The sequence below is a fragment of the Trichechus manatus genome, unplaced genomic scaffold, assembly GCF_000243295.1.
Source record: "Trichechus manatus latirostris isolate Lorelei unplaced genomic scaffold, TriManLat1.0 scaffold00305, whole genome shotgun sequence".
Classification (NCBI taxonomy): domain Eukaryota; kingdom Metazoa; phylum Chordata; class Mammalia; order Sirenia; family Trichechidae; genus Trichechus; species Trichechus manatus.
This window is the reverse complement of record NW_004444241.1, coordinates 728,735-745,986: the sequence shown is the minus strand read 5'-3', so window position 1 is coordinate 745,986 and position 17,252 is coordinate 728,735. Positions and strand designations below refer to the sequence as shown.

The window sequence follows — 17,252 nt, the reverse complement described above, 5'->3', positions numbered from 1 at the left end:
CCCTGTCTCGTGTTCCCCATCCCCATTTCGTGGCTCTGCTCCCAGGCTTTGGGCTTATTGGTTCTTCTGAGAAAATAGCATTAGACCCAGGCATTCACAGGGAGAAGGCTTTCTACTTGAATAATGCTGGTGGTCTCTGCTCCATAAAATGGAGACCCAGGTGTGAGAAGAGAGTGATGTCACCTGATGTAGGTCTTCTATGTGTTAGAGAGCACAGTAGAAGAGAACACACACACACACACACACACACACACACACCCCAAGGAAATTTGGCTTGACTACAGACATTCCTTAGATCAGTGGCTCTTACAGTTAAGTGGGCCTCTGAATTGCCTGGAGGGCTTATTATAACGCAGATTTCTGTGCCCCACTCCCAGAGTTTCTGGTTCAGTAGGTATGAGGTAAATCCAGAGAATCTGCATTTCTAACAAGTTCCCAGGTGATGCAGAGGCTGCTGGTCTGGGGACCACACTTTGAGAACCACTTTCTTAGATTGTCTGCATCTACCAGCTCTTCACCCAACACCTAAGGCTAGCCTGGGACCAGGTTAAGGGATATAACTAATGACCCTCAGGGTTAATGGATACCCAGGTCTCTCTGTGGGTTGGGAATGAAGACTAGTTAACCCCATGGGAGTGTTTGGGTGTCCTCAGAGGTTAGGGAAGAGACTTTAATTCCTGGAGTCCTATTCTAATACAGACCCTATTTAAATAGCTTCAGACAGGTTTAAACATCTTGGCTAATTCCTAGTATCTCTGTTAAACTCCTACTTGGGGATGATAGCTCTAAGAGGTGTTAGGGGATTAGGTTGAATATGTAGGTCACGCCCCAGCCATCTGGAAACAAGGATGGCCGAGAGAGGAAGAGAAAGAGACAGAAGCACACATAGGCAAAATGCAAGAGGGAGCAGCGGGCACGTGAGGGCAGTTACAAACTAACTGCCTGGGCTGGATTGGTGGTGATTAGATATCAGTGTCCTGCAATATCCCGGAAGGAGGGAGCAGAGTTCCTCATTCTCTCTTCTCCCACTCTTCCTCCCAAGCTGGGTTGCCTGTACTGGGGCTGAGTCAGCAAGAGTAGGAGAGGCTGAAGATTGGTCGTAGGGAGGGTTGTTTATCTTTCTGACGAGGGCTGTCAGGGTAAGGGTGGGGCAGGGTGCAGAAGAGACCCCTAGGACAGGTGAGAGTGGACTGGGGAGAACTTGACTCCCTAAGGAGCCCTGGTGGTGCAGTGGTTAAGAGCTCGGCTGCAAATCCACCAACCGCTCCTTGGAAACCCTATCCGGGAATTCTATTCTGTTTTTTATAGGGTTATGAGTTGGAAACAGGTCTGGTATTTTTTTTTTTTTTTTTTTTTTGTACTCTCTAAAGACACTGCTATGGAGGATGGGGGTGCTGGGAGCTTGTCTGGCCCTGTTTCCCATTCCCAGGCTTTCAATAGCTGAGGGCTGAGGGTTGTGTTCATATGGAAAGGCAGTGGTTAGGGCTCTGTGTACTGGGGACTGAGCACATGTTGGTCAGACCATCACTGAGGAGCTTTGTTGAGGAGGATACCCCCCTCTCCTTCCTAGAGAACACGCATACTTTCCTCACCCCATTCACCCCAGGCCAATGGGATATGCAAATGATCCCCTTACCTCATTGGCTGGAGGTCTGAGGACCACAGATGACCTCAGAGCGCTGGCCCTTTAAGAGTGCTCTTTGGGCTCTGTGCCTACAGCCCCTTGTTCTGAGCACAGAGGCACCAGGTCCTGTTCAATGGGGCCTCCAGTCTCTGGGGAAGCTGTGCCTGCCTGGCTCTGACACTGACCACATCATCTCTGCCAACCCTGAAGTGAGTATGTCCCTGGGCCTGCCTGGGCACCAAGCCTCTCACCTAGAGACCCTCCTTCGACACCTGCTGTCTGCTCTCTGCTCTGGAATCTTCACACTTCTGTACTCTGCCCCACTCCCACCTTGACTGGCCTATGCCCTCACAGCTATCACCTCAGAAAGATAAACAACCCTCCCCACTTACCTCTTCTCTTACATCCGCTTCTTCCTGGACACCTCTTCAGTCAATCTCTCTTAGTGTCTCATCATCTCCTTCCCCACCAAGGACCAGTTCCTGAAATTTGCGTCTTTGTTCCTATCCCCTCTGCCCTCCCAGGGGTAGGTGGCAGAAATCCTTTCATGATACAGGAAGAGAGAGAGGCCTTGTGCTTCTTCCTACCTGTTTGGGCAGAATCTGGAGGTCTGAACTGTGGGTAGGAAAGAGGTCTACCTAGGCCTGGGGCATCAAGATGGAATCAAAATGAAAGCTCTGGGGATAAGAACTCCCTGCCTTGCCCCTTCTGCAGATGGGGACAAGGCTGTTGGAACTGGGAGCTGGGCCAGATCATGGGATCTCCAGGCTGGGAAGGCTCTCCGAGGTCATCTACCTGGGGGTTCCTAAGGTGTGCTCTGAACACATGCTCCATGATTGATAACAAGGAGGAGAGCTCCTTGGTGACAAAAACTTGGGAAACTCTGTTTTGAAATTGAACTGAAGGACTTCTCATATTAATATGTACTAATATGCTGTCATGCCTCGTGAATTTCCAAGAGGTGGGCATAGGAGGCAGTATTTCTCAAAATCTCTGCACGCAGACCTCTTCTTGGGCATTTCTCAAAACTGAGTGTTCCATGCAACACACTTTGGGAAAGTCTAATTGCCCTAGCTGAACAGAAGAGAAAACTAAGGTCAGAAAGGAGAAGGTGATCTGCCCAAGTTTGCACAACACAGCAGGTTTTAAATAGGAGGAAAATCAGTCTTGGTAAGTTCCCCTTGGAGAGGCTGGCCTTGGGGATAGACGGTCACCACTCAGTCCTTGTCTTTCTACAATGGATTCTAGGACATTCTTTTTTCATTGGAAAGTCTCTTGCTTATGTAAAGGGGATTCATTGCTTGGTTAATTCATAGAACAGATGTGTACTAAGAGTCTTCCATGTACAAGGTATTGGCCTGGGCATTCTGAGAGACAGAGGTGTACAATAGCATAGTATCCTTGATATCTTAAAATTCACAACAAACATGCCTTCCCACTGTCCTCAAATACACACATATTCTGTCAGAGTTAATTAAGCAATTTTTTAAAAAAATTGCTTGGAAATGGATGATGCCTCTTGAGATGACAGAGCCTCTCAGCATGTCCCAGCACTAGGGCTGGAAGCATGCTGTATTGCTCTTGTTTTTCATAGATATTATCCGGAGGCACCAGTAGGGGAACGGGCTCTGCTGTCCTCTTCCTTGTTCAGGCCTTTAGTCTGCTTTTTCCCTGTCAGGAGCCCCTCTCACCCAAATGTTATGCTCTTTCCCACCCTCCCCCCCACCCTGGGCCTGGAGGTGACTATATAGGGAACAAGGCTGCATGTTCACTCTGGCTTTCCAGAACTGTGGCTCCAGGACGCTTGGGCTTTGGGGGAAGCATGTTTTGGTAAAGGGGGCTGGCAGGCAGCCTCCAGGTGCTCCAGACCTCTCCTCTTTTTCCAGGTGCACCCCTCCCAACCCAGCCTCAGAATGGCACTGCCCCCCAGTCCCCTGGCCATGGAATATGTCAATGACTTTGACTTGATGAAGTTTGAGGTAAAGCGGGAGCCCCCTAGAGGGCGATCTGGCCCTCCCATGGCCTCACTGGGCTCCACACCCTACAGCTCAGTGCCTTCTTCACCCACCTTCAGTGAGCCAGGTGTGGTGGGGGCCACTGAGGGCCTTCGGCCAGGCCTGGAGGAGCTGTACTGGCTGGCTACCCTGCAGCAGCAGCTGGGGGCTGGGGAGGCACTGGAGCTGAGTCCTGAGGAGGCTGTGGAGCTGCTGCAGGGTCAGGGCCCAGTCCTTGCTGAGGGGCCCCAAGGCTACTACCCAGGGAGCCCAGAGGAGACAGGAGCCCAGCACGACCAGGTGAGTGAGGTGGTCTAAAGGGGAGGCAGACTGAGGGAGGAGGAAGTGGAGGAGAAGGACAAGCCAAGAGGAAGGAGGGTTCTTGGGGAGGGTATAGACTGGGGAAAGAGAGACAGGGAAGGAAAGAGAAGAAAGGAGAAGGCAAAAAGGGCCCTTGAAAGAAATTAGACAGAGAAAAGTACATTATGCTCTTCTCCTCTCTCTTGAAACGGAAAGAAATTAATGGGCGGAATCAGAAGGAATAGGAAGAAGACGGAGTTCCAAAAAACCAAAACCAAACCCGTTGCAGTCAAGTTGATTCCGACTCATTGTGACCCTATAGGACAGGGTAAAACTGCCCCATAGGGTTTCCAAGGAGCAGCTGGTGGATTCGAACTGCTGACCTTTTGGTTAGCAGCCGAGCTCTTAACCACTACTTAACCGGGGCTCTGTTAACAGACAATTAGGGAGAGGTAATTAGGCGTACCTTGTCAAAACCAGGGAACGTTTGTGTGTGGAATGGAGTGGGGTTATGACTGTGGGGCCCTAAAGGAGGTTGGTCTTTTCAAGACTTGGTACTTCCTCAGCCCCTAACCGTCTCAAGAGGGATTGAGATCCATCCAATTAATTATAGACACAGATGGGGGTGTTGAGGGCATTAGGATGTAATCCAAATCCTTTGAGGGTCACACGGTTGTGGCCTTCAGGACAGGCAAGGGTTGTGCGTTGGAGGGGCGGGGTCTGTCTGGCCGCGGGTCCACTGGACTGGTCCATTGGACGCCCCTTGCCTAGAGCGGCCGCTGTGGATGGCTGAGGGGCGGTGCCGGGTCCAGATGCAAGTCAGGCAAGCCTGATCGCCGGAGGCGGGGCCTGCACCGAGGCGTGGACCTAAAGGGACGAGTGGCCTGTGGCACTGACCAGTGGGGGCCCCCCAGAGGCGCACTGGGACCTGGGGCGGGATCTGGGCTGCGGCATAGACTGTAAAGGGCGAGCCTTCAGGGGAAGAGGCGGGAGCCGGGGGGCGGGCTTTCCCGCGGGCGGTGCAGGCTGGAGTTGTGACCTGCGTGTAGAGTGGGCGGACCCGCACTGACAAGGTCTCCGCACTCGCCCTCTGCAGCTGGCCGAGCGGTTTTCGGACGCAGCGCTGCTGTCGATGTCTGTGCGGGAGCTCAACCGGCAGCTGCGGGGCTGCGGACGCGACGAGGCGCTGCGACTGAAGCAGAGGCGCCGCACGCTGAAGAACCGCGGCTACGCGCAGGCCTGCCGCTCCAAGCGGCTGCAGCAGCGGCGCGGGCTGGAGGCCGAGCGCGCCCGCCTGCTCGCCCAGCTGGAGGCGCTGCGGGCCGAAGTGGCCCGCCTGGCCCGGGAGCGCGACCTCTACAAGGCTCGCTGTGACCGGATGACATCCAGCGGCGCTGGGTCCGGGGACCACGCCCACTTCTTCCTCTGAGACGCTGGATCAGGGCCGCAGGGTGGTGGTGGTGTGGGTGGTTGGGGGGCACCACCCAGGAGGCAGCTGCACCACTCATCAGATCGTTATCCAGCGTCTTCTGGTACCAGGCACTCCGTGGTATGGCTACACAAATATCCCCAAACTTCCTGAACCTTCAAGGCACGCCCAGAGGTTAGCTGCAGTCATTTTCTGGGAGAGAGGTCCATGACCTTCCGTCCCCTCAAGCAGGCCATACACTGAAAACCTGCCCCACCCACATGACCAGACACAGATCTGCAGGGGCCAGTGCCCAGGCAAGGCAGATAGACTGGGGTGGTGGGGTAGGGGAGGGGTGGATGATGGCTGGGTGACAGAGTAAATGGGGTGAGTGTGTGTGTGTGTGTGTGTGTGTGTGTGAGGGAGTGGTACAACTCTGCCGTCAATTTATATTTTTAATTCAAGGTTTTCAACCTATAGTGCTTTAAGATGGTAATTCACGAGGAGGCTATATTTTCACTCTGAGGCTTGTGACCTCCCCATTTTAGGACTACTGCATTTTCAAGATTTCAATTCCCAACAGTAAGAGCGACTTTATCCAAGAGGCTTTCCTCCTGCCCAACCCAGCAGCCTCCAGGGCCCAGAGCTTCAGCAAAGGCCTGATACAGGAGCTCTGGGGTGGTTGGTGTGGCTGGGAGACAGCCCTGGGCAGTCTGAAGACTGGGTGCTAGTTCCAGATCTGCCACAGGATCCCTCTGTCACCTGGAGCAGATCCTTGCTTCATGGGCCTCAGTTGCCTCACGTAATCCTCATTTGGGTTAGATGACTTCTGACGCCTCTCCAGTTCTGGCATTGTCTCATTGTAGTGTGGGAGCCCCAATGGCCTCTCCAAGAATCCCCCAAAAGGACCTCCCATCCTGCTTCAGCTTCTTGAGAGGGCCTACCCATTGGGCAAGTGGCCCAGGTGAGGAAGCACCGCGCTGCTCCTATGCTGTTTGCTCCAGGCTGCCTCAGCCTCCAGACCTGCATAGACCATGTGACCTTGTGCCTCTCCAAGGGCTGAGGTGAGACTTTTCCGAGGATGAGAAGAAGCTGAGAGAGCAGCTACTGTGAATTAAGCTTGAAGTTCAGGCGGAACTCTAATGCTATTGGCTAAATGCTCTTGCAATTAAAGAAGTATTCATTCTTTATTCCTGCTCTAGGCTACTGTTTTCTCTCTCTGTGTATATGTGTGTGTGTGTGTGTGTGAGAGAGAGAGAGAGAGAGAGAGATGTGAAGTGGGAAGCTCCTGCCCAGTGCTGAGTTGCTATCCCAGTTCTGGAGTGCCAATGAAAATGGGATGGAGTAGTGTGGATTGGACCAGATGGAGCCTCCCCCCTCCCACTACCACTGTGGAAGCCCTGGAACAGTGGTCCAGCTAGTGGTTATCTGAGAGGCTTCACAGTTGCCATGGTAACCCAGCCTTCTAGCTCACAGCCTAAGGGAAGGGTGAGTGGGGCTCTGGGCAGAGCAGAGGCACCAAGCTGGAGTGGCCACTAAGCTGGGAGCAAGCACCTCACCAGCCATTGTCTTGGTCCTCTAAAGGACATAATAAACGGGCAAGTGTGGGGGAAGAGGCCCCATATGTCTCTCTTCCTTTCTGCCCTCTCTAGACTCCCCCTTCCCAGCTGTCTCTTCTGTTCCCATCACAGTTCTTGTTCCCTCCTCCCCCTTCTCTAGCCCAGCTCATTCCTCCTCCTCTCAGGAGCCTGTAATGGGAGTCCTCTCCGCAATCTCCCTCAGAGTTTCGCTCTCTTCTCTCCCTTCCCCACCACATCTGCTACTGGCTATTGTCTCTGGCTTTGTATGGATCCTTACTTTGAGGGGCTCACAGAGCCTTTAGCCTCTTCATTCTCCTTCCACACTCATAGTTGAAAGGGAGAGGATGGGGCAGAGAGGGGTTCCTCCAGGAGCCCAGCTCTTCTTCCCTTAATCTGAATTGCATCCATGTCTTTGTCTGCTCTCTGGACTCACTACTGCTGCTTTTGCACACTTTCCTTACCTGGCTGAGGCCCTGCATGGCACACATGACAGAGATGCCCATCCACAGACACATACACCTGAGCAAACAACTAGGGCATGTATACATACACCTGGGTCTCAAGATGAGGATCATATAGGTACACCTCAAACGGATGCTACACACTATAGTGATTAAGAGTGTGGGTGCTGGGGTCAGATAGGCCTGGGCTCAAGTTCCAGTTCTGCCAGTTCTTTGACCATGGGTGGGTTAAAATCAAGCCTCACTTGCTTTATCAGAAAAATGGGGGAAATAATGGTTCCTACCTAATGAGAGTGAATGCATTTAAGGGACTCAGCACAAAGCCTGACACATGCTAAACCATGTTTGCTATTGTTGTTGATGTTATCAATAAGAGTACACAACTGGACTTCCTGCACCATTAAGGCCACACTCACGTAGAGAGTCAGGGATTTACAGCGCATGAACATACACATCCACGCACCCAGGAAAACCAGGCTATGAAGCCCTTGGATGCCTGCTCTATGTCCCTAATTCACTAGCAGTTCAGACCTGCTGCCCTCCTCAGTGCCCCAACACCCTTTCTCAGCCCGCCCCACAGCTGTGTGGGGGATGGGGTTCAACCCCTGGGGGGCTCAGCTGGGCTTCTCTGGAGATGGCTGTAAGAGGGCATCAGCCTGCCCCCTTGACAGCCTCTCATTACCTGCGTGCATCTCCTGTAATTAACCCCCATGATGCCTGGACCCCCTGGGTTGTGCGATGAGGGTGGGGGCTCCTCAGACCCCATCAGCACATAGTTGGGGGAGACTGCAGAGACAGCAGGCTGCCTGAGGAGTTCTGGCTCAGATTTCAAAGGATGCTGGTCCTCATTTCTCACCATATGTGTGTGTGTATGGGGAGGGTAGTACTGCAGACTGCCCAGTGGGCATCTGAAGCATAATGGGTAGAGGCTGAGGTGGCTTAGAATAGTTTCCTTTATTAACAGCCAGAAAGTCAGGATCACTGAAGGAAGTCACTAGGGGGCCACAAGGCTGAGGGGCGTGGGGCCTGGGGAAGTGGGGACAGGGCCCACCATTCACTTCCAGGACCCAGAGGAGCACAGCTTGTCCAAGACGCAGAGGCACTGGTCACTTGAGTCACAAGGGTTCGGACAGGCACCTGGTAGGGAGTGATACAGTCATAAATACCCTCTGCGCCACACCCAGTCAAGCTGAGCTCACCTGACAGCCCCTAATCCCCACCTCCTTGGGCCCTCCCGGACTCACTGAGAGGCTGAGGGAGTGTGGGTCCGGTGGGTGGCGTCAGGGGCTAGGGGAGGGGTCGTGGCTGGCGTGCCGGGCCTGGGAACCCCGGGACTGATTCCCTGGCTGGCGTAGTACTCCACCACCTGCCGCGGCACCTCCGCCAGGACGCACTTAGCTAGCGCAGACGGTGGGGCCTGGGGGTGGAAACCGAGACATGATTCGGAGCTTGAATGAGGGTGGCGAGGTCCGGCGAGGAAGGGGCAGGGTTTCGGGATGGTCAGCTGGACTCCAGCTTCCTTCGCTGGAATCAGCCCGGTAGGAAAGACAGGTCAGATTTGGGGGCACGAGGAGCTGAGGAGTTCTTTGCCCAGGAGGGAGCGCCAGGGACTCACATCCTTGAAGTCCCGGAAGGGCACGAACTGGACGATGTCGCGGGCCGCGGGCACCCCTCGGGGGCAGCGCAAGGGACCGTCGTCGCCATCTAGCAGCCGCATGTCCGAGAAGTCGGCATTGCCCACGCCCACGATGATGATAGACATGGGCAGGCGGGAGGCGTGCACGATGGCGGCGCGGGTCTCGGCCATGTCGCTTACCACGCCATCCGTGAGCACCAGCAGCACAGAGTACTTCTGAGGTCAGGCAAAGGGAGAGAAAGGGTCAGCTCTGAGTCCAATGCCTTGGCGTTGGTCCCCAGCCCAGGCCCTGGCTCCGGTGCTCGAGAATACACTAAGGAGGGAGCGCCAAGTTGCCTGCTCTGTTTCCTCACCGTGGCTTGGCCAGTGCTCTGCTCCCGCTGGGCCGGCTCAGCCACGCGGTTGATGATGGGGGCCACGTTGGTGGGGCCATAGAGCTGGATCTGGGGCAGGCAGCGACGGTAGGAAGTGATGACCCCCGAGATCTCTGTGGGCAGACAGAATAAGAGGTGAGGCTAGCAGAGATCAACAGAGAGCCCTTCCTGGCACCCCTAAATCCCTGCCTCAGGATTCCTTCCCTCCAAGTTCCCCACTGAGCAGAGGGACAGGTGGATGAATAGATGCTGGGTGGCGGGGCTGGAAGTCTTACCAGATGAAGACAGGCCTTGGGTGGGCAGAAGGGCCAGGGAACTTGGGCCATAGGACTGTGGGGGCTGGGCCCATGTGAAGGGGCTCTGTGCTCCTGTACTGGGTATGAAGGCATGTGCAGCAAGAGTGTGTATGGGGGGGGGCACGCTGGTGGGAATCTCCCCTCATACCTTCACATTCAGGATTTTCTGGGTCAAAGTTTATAGCAAAGTCGTGGGACACCTGTGAGGGTGAGGAGTGAGCAGTGATAGCATGTCTTTCCTTTCTGTCTGACTCTCCTCCCTTGCCCTGGCACCCAGCCTACCTCGAAGTTGGGGGGGATTCGAGCCCCAAAGCCAAACGCTGGGAACCGTTTATCACTGTAGAGAAGAAAACGCTGTGGGGGGCCCATCGGGCAAGGCCTACCTGCCTGGCCCCCAGCCACCTCCTCCTACCTGTCATAGTCCTGGCAGATACCTCCAACGGCACGCAAGGCCTGCAGGTAGTGGTTGGGCTGGCGGGGGCTGAGGCAGTGCAGGGACTGGCTGCTTCTTGGGTCCCCATTGGAGGCGGTGAAGTCAATGGCCACCTGGAGGGTGTCGGGGGGAGAAAACGGTCAGGGTCCCGGCTATGAGGGCCAACAGAGGCTAGGCCAGAACCAGGACCTGTAGCGAGGACTTGGATGAGTCTGGGGAGCCCACAGGGAGCCTTGACTTGGGGTGCATGCTGACAGTGCCAAAGCTCAAGAGAAACCCACATAGAGGGCAGTGGGGATTCTGGGCCCTTCTGTTTCACTATGGGCCTAGCCCCTCCCTCTTGCCTATGCCCTTATCCCCTGGGCCTTTACCGTGAAGCTGATCTGGCAGCCGCCCATTATGTAGTCCAGGAAGGTGTGCACCTTCTCAACCTGGCGGGATGGGGGGAGGCAAAGTGGAGGGAAGGCCTTCGAAGAGGGAGCTGGGTGGGGCTTCTGTGGGGAAGGTGAAGAGGCCAGAGGTTTTGAAGTTGGGAGTGGGAGAGGGCAAGGGTTCCCAGCTCCTAGAAGCAGAGAAACTAGTCTTTAAGACAAGGGAAGGGGTGAATCTGAGGTTGTGGTAGGGGCCGGGGTTGGGGCTGATGCAGGGGCTAGGGCAGGGCTTGAGGATTTACCGTGCACTGGGCCAGCACTACAGTTCCTGAGCTCTTGTAATTCTTCTTCTTGTCCCGGTACTTGGGGTTGATACAGTCCCACTGCATCTAGACCCCCGCCCACCCCACAAGCCCAGGGTCACAGTGCCATCAGGTAACCCTTCTTACTCCCTTCTAGTAGCACCTCTCAGGGTACTTTCCACCTTCTCCCCCTAGGACCATCCTATCCACCTACAATGGTCTCTTCAGCATCACCCTCAGTATTCTCCCAGGGATTTGGGTGAGATTATAGGGGGTAAGAGGGGGTCTTTGTGGCACCTCCTGCCCAGGATTTGCTGTCCCTTCCTGCATCTCCTGGAAGCTGCTGGTGAACTCGCCAATGAAGTCATGCTTCCCACTGGAGTCATAGTCAAACACCAGGAACTGAGAAGGCAGGGGGTGGGGTGTGGGTGGTGGTCAGAGTCAGGGGATGCTTTGCAGTGGCTTCTGTTGGGGGTGGGGAGGAAGAACTCAGGGAGATTGGGGCCTAACAGTCTCTAGGCCCAAAGAGACTTTCCCAACCTCCCAGAGAGGCCACCTGCTGAACTTTGTTCTTTGGCTCAATCTGGCACAAAAAGGCACACATGTAGGAAGCTTAACATTGAGCTGTGACTGTTATCTACCCCATAGTGGGAGGGTCTTATCACATCGTTTATGGGGGAGCCGTAGGAGGCTACACTTGGGGGGAGGATCTCAGATATTAGGCTGCCCTTGCTTGGTTTCAGGCTTCACCTTGAGAGGCCGGTGGACATCACAGCTGCATAGGGAGTGCAGGGACAGGCGGAATGGCTCCCAGCTGGGGTTCAGGTTGTTCTTCACCACCTTGGAGCGGCATGAGGGAGTTGGTCACTTCCTGTTTAGGTTTCCCTACTCTGCTCTCCCTCCCTCCATCCCCATAGCCCCAGGCACCAACCTCGGTCCTCCAGACCAGCTGGTCATTCTGATCCCCACTGGTCTTGTAGATCTCCATGAAAGGGTCAGACTTGCTGAACAGATCCTGAGGAGACAGGGGAAAGAGCCCACGAGTCTGGTGAGGTCTGCTGGGATGGTTAGGAAGGGGGTGAACACTGAGAAGGGGTGGGGCTGGAACCCTGGGGTCTGTCTTGAGTGGGGGGGCCTGGGGCTCTCTAAGGAGACAGATGGCAGCCCAGACCTTGGAGTTCCAACCTTGTTGTCCAGCTTATGGGCTCTGAAGGTGAGTTGCACATAGTCGTTGGTGCCAGATACCTCCTCAGCCACAATCTGCAAGGTGAACACAAGTGGCAGCATCCCCGCCCCCTGCCTGGCATTGCCACAATGCCCTCCCCTCCTGTCTCTTCTCTTTGGTGGGAGCGGTCCCTGGGTGTGTTGTCACCCTGAATGCCTGGCCCAAGTGTGAGTACAGGTGGCTTGCCTACCGTGATGGTGGACTTGCCCGCTGTCTTCCCATTCTTCAGCAGTAATGGCTTAGTGACCTTGGTTTGTGACACAATCTGGGGAGGGAGGTGGAGGGAGACCCAGCTGTGATGCCCCCACCTGCTTTGACCAGGGTAAGATGGATAGAATAATAAGTGCCCTCTGAGTGACCACAAGGCTTGGATTTAGCGAGGGTTAGACTTAATTTCTACAGCAGCCTTAAGAGGTAGGCACGGTGACATTCATATTTTTAGATGAGGAAACCGAGACTCAGAGAGGTTAAGTATTTTGCCCAAGGCTGCACAGCCAGTGAATGGTGGAAATGGGATCCAAGCCCAACTGAACTAGCTCCAGAGCTCAAACTCTCTCTCATTTTGGTTTCTGGAGGCAGAAGCTGATGGGATGGGGTGAGGTGGGGCTGGAATACAGACCTGGCCCAAGGTGCACTCTGCAGAGCCAAGAAAGGTGTCATTTCGGGGGCTGGTGGCTCCATCCTCAGCGTCAAATACATGGAACTGCAGCGGCTGCTTTTCCTCAAAAAAGTACTCGAGGGCCAGCACCCGGGAGAAGACAGGGCTAGAGCAGGAGCGCAGCACCTCTGTGCGCTCCACCTGCGGCAGGAGGGGTGAGAGCCTCTGGGAACTGAGGCTGCTTTCCCCACCCTGGACCTCCCTGGCCATGGCAGCTCTCCTTGGGACCCCATATCTCTAGTGACTAGCTCTTTCTTCCCTAGGCTGAACCCAAAGCTTGATGCTGCTGACCTCTGGCCCATCAGCCCTCTGGGGCTATCACAAGGCATTTGGGAGCTATCCCACTGCTTCTGGGGCTATCTTAGGACCCTCTGGGACTGTGGACTTTAGAAGCTGTAAAATGGTGTGTGTTTTTAATGATGGCACACCCATCTCCAAGGTTACCCACATAACCTAGAAAAGGCCCCCTGGACTCCTTTCACTTCCCTATGAGGCTTTCACTGCCACACCCAGCCTCCCCTCTTCCCAGGCCAGAGGGTATTTAAGGGAAGCCCGAACCCGCTGTCACCTCTATCCACTGCTCATCGGAGTAGAGCTTGAGCAGCACGCAGGGGTGGGGCTTGGTGAGTGTGTCTCGGTCCAAGAGACCATGGCAAGACACCCGCAGCTCCACCCTTGAGGCCCCCAGTGTCATGGCTGGGGACTCAGGCATCCATCCCATCTCAGAGTCCGACATGTCACTGTGGGGACAGAGCAGACGGGCCTGGACACTGCAGAAGAGACACCTGCCAGGGGAGGGATCAGTCCTCACCTCTGGTGGGGACTCCAGAGACCTCGTGTGGGGTGGGGGGTGGTCCTCTGGGGCCCTGGGCCCCACTCCCTTGCCCTCATTCCTGAGGCCCGCCTGCTTTCTCTGCTTGGCCTTCCTGGGGTTCGGAGCAGCGAGGGCAGAGGACCCGGGCCTCTACTCCTGCCCAGGACCCCTGTGCTTCTGTCACCCCCCGTTGGCTTAGATGTGTATAGATAAGGCTGGAGAGGGCTCGAGGGTTGGGGGGGTTCCTGGCAGTCTTGACTCCTCGGGACATCAATTGATCCATGCTTTCTGCTGCCTCAGCACCTTCCGCTTGTTTCCCGACTGATGTTTGAGCCAGCACTGCACTCAGTCTTGGCATGAGGGAGCTGAACTGGGGCAAGGGGTTGGGGGAAGGGGGTGGAGAGGCCCCTGGAGGTCTGAGGAGGACTGAGGAAGAATTGAGTCTACAGTAGGCAGGAGATAGGTTGAAAGGTGCCCTGTTAGGCTGTCCCCATCCATCCCCCCACCCCCACTCACCTCCTAGCTGGCTGATGGAAAGATGGGGTGGTGGGCTTGGGGAGTTAAGAGGCAGGGCCCTATCCTTGCTGAAACCTCTTCCAGGTTCCTGGCAGGGGCTCCCACTATGACAAGCTTTGCATCCCTCCCCACCTCCCCTGTTCTCACACTTCTTGGCAACACCGGCACTGTCTCTTAGCAACAGGATTTTGGGGGAGCTGCAGCCCCCTCCATGCTGCCTGTGGGATGCATGCTTGCCACCCTCCCCCAGAAGTAGGACCAAGCCTCAGGCAGTAGCAGGCAGGGGTACACTGGCCTGAGCTCATGGCTGGTCCATCCATCTATCTGTGTCTGTCCACATCTCAGGGTGAGGCTGTCTGCTCCTATGTAGTGCTTCTCTGAGCAAGTGTATGTTGGTGTGTCTGAGTGTCCCCACCCCGTGTGTCTGTCCTGCAGTCGTGTGTCTGTCTCCAGGAGGGTGTGATAGTTCCTGTACCTCCTTCAGAATTGGGACACTTCCGTGGCTGGGTGTTCACCTCCCAAAAGTGTGCACCTTTCTGGATATGTGAGGGAGGGTCTAGGCTGGGAGGGAGGTCTCTCTCTGCCTTCTAGCCACCAGTCTCCCAGTACTCATAGGACCCCTGATATAGGCAAGGGCATGTGGTGGTGAGGGGGTTGGACAGGGCTGGGGACCTCTCTGGGGGCTAGCAGAGATGTTGTTATGGAGACTGGGCCAGGCTGGGCCAGGCCAGGGCTGGGCTAGGGAGGAAGGGTTGGCTCACCTGGGCTCTCAGTCGGGGGCTCCTCGCTCTGGCCCTCCAGTCTTGGCCTTGACTCCCTTGCTGCTCCAGCCGCTGGCGCCGGCTCCAGCTCCGGCTCCGGCTCTGGCTCTGCTGCTATTTATAGGGCTTGGATGGGGAGGGTTGGGGGGGTGGGCCACAGCACCAGCTCCCCCGCACAGACTGGGCGGGGAGAGAGAACGGAGAAGAGGGGAGGGGCAGGGCCACTGCCTGGGAGGGAGCCACAGAGCCAGGGGAGGAAGGTGGGCTAGGGGGTGGCTCCTAGGCAGGACCCCCACAGACACAGTGACACACATCTTCCCTTTCACACCACACCCACACCCAGAATCACAGAGATGCACACATTGCAGTGGTGCGTGCACACACACACACATTCACACAAAGAAACGGTGGAGACACAAGCATCCGTGACTCATAGACTCACACCTATCTTGACATACACAGACGTCCGTACATAAACTCACTGTGACACCATGACAGTCACAGCCCCAGGGATACATGGAGGGAAACACACCCAGTCTCTAACACATTCAACGTCACGTTTATTAAGGATATTCACAGCCACATCAACAAGAACACTGGGCTATACTTGTCTCTCTCTCTCTCTCTCTCTCACACACACACACTCACTCCACCAACCCAGAATACAACAGAGTGTATATATTCATGGACGTCTTAAAAACCATCACGTATCATGCTGAACCTCCTATCTTTGAGAATGATGTCTGGCCCCTAGACAACTTTTTTAGGGAGACACAAGGAAATGGACACAATTGCTTAAGGACACACAACCTCACATCGTTGTCACGCAGCTCCCTGAAGAGTGGGGAGACCCCTGCATACACAGTGGGGCGATGTACATCTTCCTGGTGCCTACAATGCCTTCCCCTCCCCACCAGATTCAGCCTATATGGGCACATCCTTGTGGGAGGGGCCATGCCACCCACAGATCTTAAGGAAACAAGACATTATTCATTCCCTATTGAGGCCAGGGGATGTGAGCAATTTCCTGGGGAGCTGCAAGCCACACATGAAGACATTTGGGCACATGGTGATCTGGGATGAATATGAAAGAGCTTTCACCAGTACCATCACCCTCCAGCCTCTTTGCTGTTCATACCCCCATGTGTGTCAGAGTAGAACTGTGCTCTGTAGGGTTTTTAGTGGCTGATTGTTCAGCAATAGAACACCAAGCCTTTCTTTCAAGGTGCCTCTGGGTGAACTCGAACCTCCAACCTTTTGGTTAGCAGCTGACCACATCAACTGTTTGCATCACCCAGGAATTCCCACATTAAGGTAGCAGCTATTTATTGAGCATCTCCTGGGTGTCAGGCACTGTACCACGTGCTGGGGCTACAAAGGTGATTAAGACAGCGTACCCACCCCTGGGGGAGGCTGACTTGTATTTAGGATAGACACACAGAGAGGTGATAGGCCAATACACAAATGTGATTTAGTGTGACAGGTGCAGTTACAGGCCTGTTTAAGATGTAGTAGGGCCACAGTGAGGGAAGGTTTAAATCGGGTGAGCAGGGGGAGGGCATCAGGAAAGGCTTCACAGAGGAGGAGCCCCTTGATTGGAGTCTTGAATGCCAAGGTAGTATTTGCTAGTACACCAAAGGGAAACAAATCGCTTAATTGCTGATCTTCTCACACCATGGACACTTCTGCTCACCTACAGGCCACTCTATTATTGAGAGTATTGAAGATGCTCCCAGGATGACACAACATCATTTAATTCTACCGTTAGTGAGCATGTGCGAACACACACACATGCACACACACACACACACACACACACACCCTACACTGCCCCCCAGTCTCCTCCCATATACTAGGGCCTTCCAACTCCACTGCATTACCCTAAGCTGGGCACACAACAGAGTTGGCTTCTGTCATTGCCGTCCCTTTGCCAGCCAGCTTAGCCCTGACCCTGCATATACCACCCACCCTGGCTCAGGGACTTGTGAGTCCCTTCCCATCTGGCAGTTCTCTGGGGCTCTGTGAAAGCCCCTTCCCCTCTTCTCCTCTCAGACCCTCAGCCTCATCCCCGTGGGGCCTTCCTCCATTTTCCCTGAATGTGGCCAAGCTCTGGGGGCTTGTGGGAAGAGGAGCAGGTGGTGAGAGGTGGGGGCAGTGAGTGGGGAAGGCAGTAGAGACTTGAGGCAGGTAGTGATTTTGTTTTTTATTCTGTACAAGTAGGGAGAGAACCTCCTGGGGCTACAGGGACAGAGATCCACCTTCCCAGAGGAGGAGGCAGGCCCCCACCCCAAGCTCTCTGCAGAGCAAGGCAGTCAGCAGCCCTCTCTCCAGGCTGCTCCCTCCCTTTCTGTCCCCCACCTCCTGCTCTCCCTCCACCAGCCCTGCCACTGTGGGGCTGGGGGGCTGGCAGAGAAGCCTGGGGGTGCGGGGTGAGTGGGGGTCTGAGTCCTTGTGAGGCACATGTAGAGAGGAAGGCTAGGAAGGGTGTTGCAGTGGCTG

At 55.1% G+C, this 17,252-nt stretch overlaps 2 protein-coding genes across 3 annotated transcripts; one reads left to right on the top strand and one right to left on the bottom strand.

The window, feature by feature from the left end:
* The first annotated feature begins 1,734 nt into the window (after positions 1-1,734).
* NRL (neural retina leucine zipper) lies at positions 1,735-5,646 on the top strand. Of its 2 annotated transcripts, XM_004390499.1 has the most exons (3): positions 1,735-1,833; positions 3,511-3,918; positions 5,015-5,646. In XM_004390499.1, exons 2-3 carry the CDS (start codon positions 3,538-3,540, stop codon positions 5,345-5,347), a joined length of 714 nt encoding a protein of 237 aa, XP_004390556.1. In that variant the 5' UTR covers positions 1,735-1,833; positions 3,511-3,537; the 3' UTR covers positions 5,348-5,646. The 2 variants fall into 2 exon arrangements, with proteins under 2 accessions (XP_004390556.1, XP_023581171.1); XM_023725403.1 differs by lacking the exon at positions 1,735-1,833 and having other exon boundaries at positions 3,538-3,603; positions 5,015-5,347.
* Positions 5,647-8,290: 2,644 nt separating this feature from the next.
* On the bottom strand, positions 8,291-15,071 carry CPNE6 (copine 6). The gene is made up of 17 exons (XM_004390498.2): positions 14,754-15,071; positions 13,231-13,402; positions 12,624-12,803; positions 12,195-12,269; positions 11,965-12,039; positions 11,711-11,794; positions 11,530-11,619; positions 11,077-11,181; positions 10,780-10,866; positions 10,478-10,537; positions 10,086-10,219; positions 9,956-10,010; positions 9,822-9,873; positions 9,357-9,490; positions 8,983-9,219; positions 8,612-8,784; positions 8,291-8,504 (listed from the first exon to the last, which is right to left on the bottom strand). Exons 2-17 carry the CDS (start codon positions 13,396-13,398, stop codon positions 8,483-8,485), a joined length of 1,731 nt encoding a protein of 576 aa, XP_004390555.1. The 5' UTR covers positions 13,399-13,402; positions 14,754-15,071; the 3' UTR covers positions 8,291-8,482.
* Positions 15,072-17,252: the final 2,181 nt, after the last annotated feature.

Bases quoted from the DNA above. Each gene is read 5' to 3' on its own strand.
- NRL (XM_004390499.1), top strand. From the start codon at position 3,538: ATGGCACTGCCCCCCAGTCCCCTGGCCATGGAATATGTCAATGACTTT. The intron at 3,919-5,014 runs GTGAGTGAGGTG...CGCCCTCTGCAG, and splicing joins CAGGAGCCCAGCACGACCAG to CTGGCCGAGCGGTTTTCGGA.
- CPNE6 (XM_004390498.2), bottom strand. From the start codon at position 13,398: ATGTCGGACTCTGAGATGGGATGGATGCCTGAGTCCCCAGCCATGACA. The intron at 11,182-11,529 runs GTGAAGCCTGAA...CTGCCTTCTCAG, and splicing joins ATGTCCACCGGCCTCTCAAG to TTCCTGGTGTTTGACTATGA. The intron at 9,491-9,821 runs GTATGAGGGGAG...GTCTGCCCACAG, and splicing joins AGAAAATCCTGAATGTGAAG to AGATCTCGGGGGTCATCACT.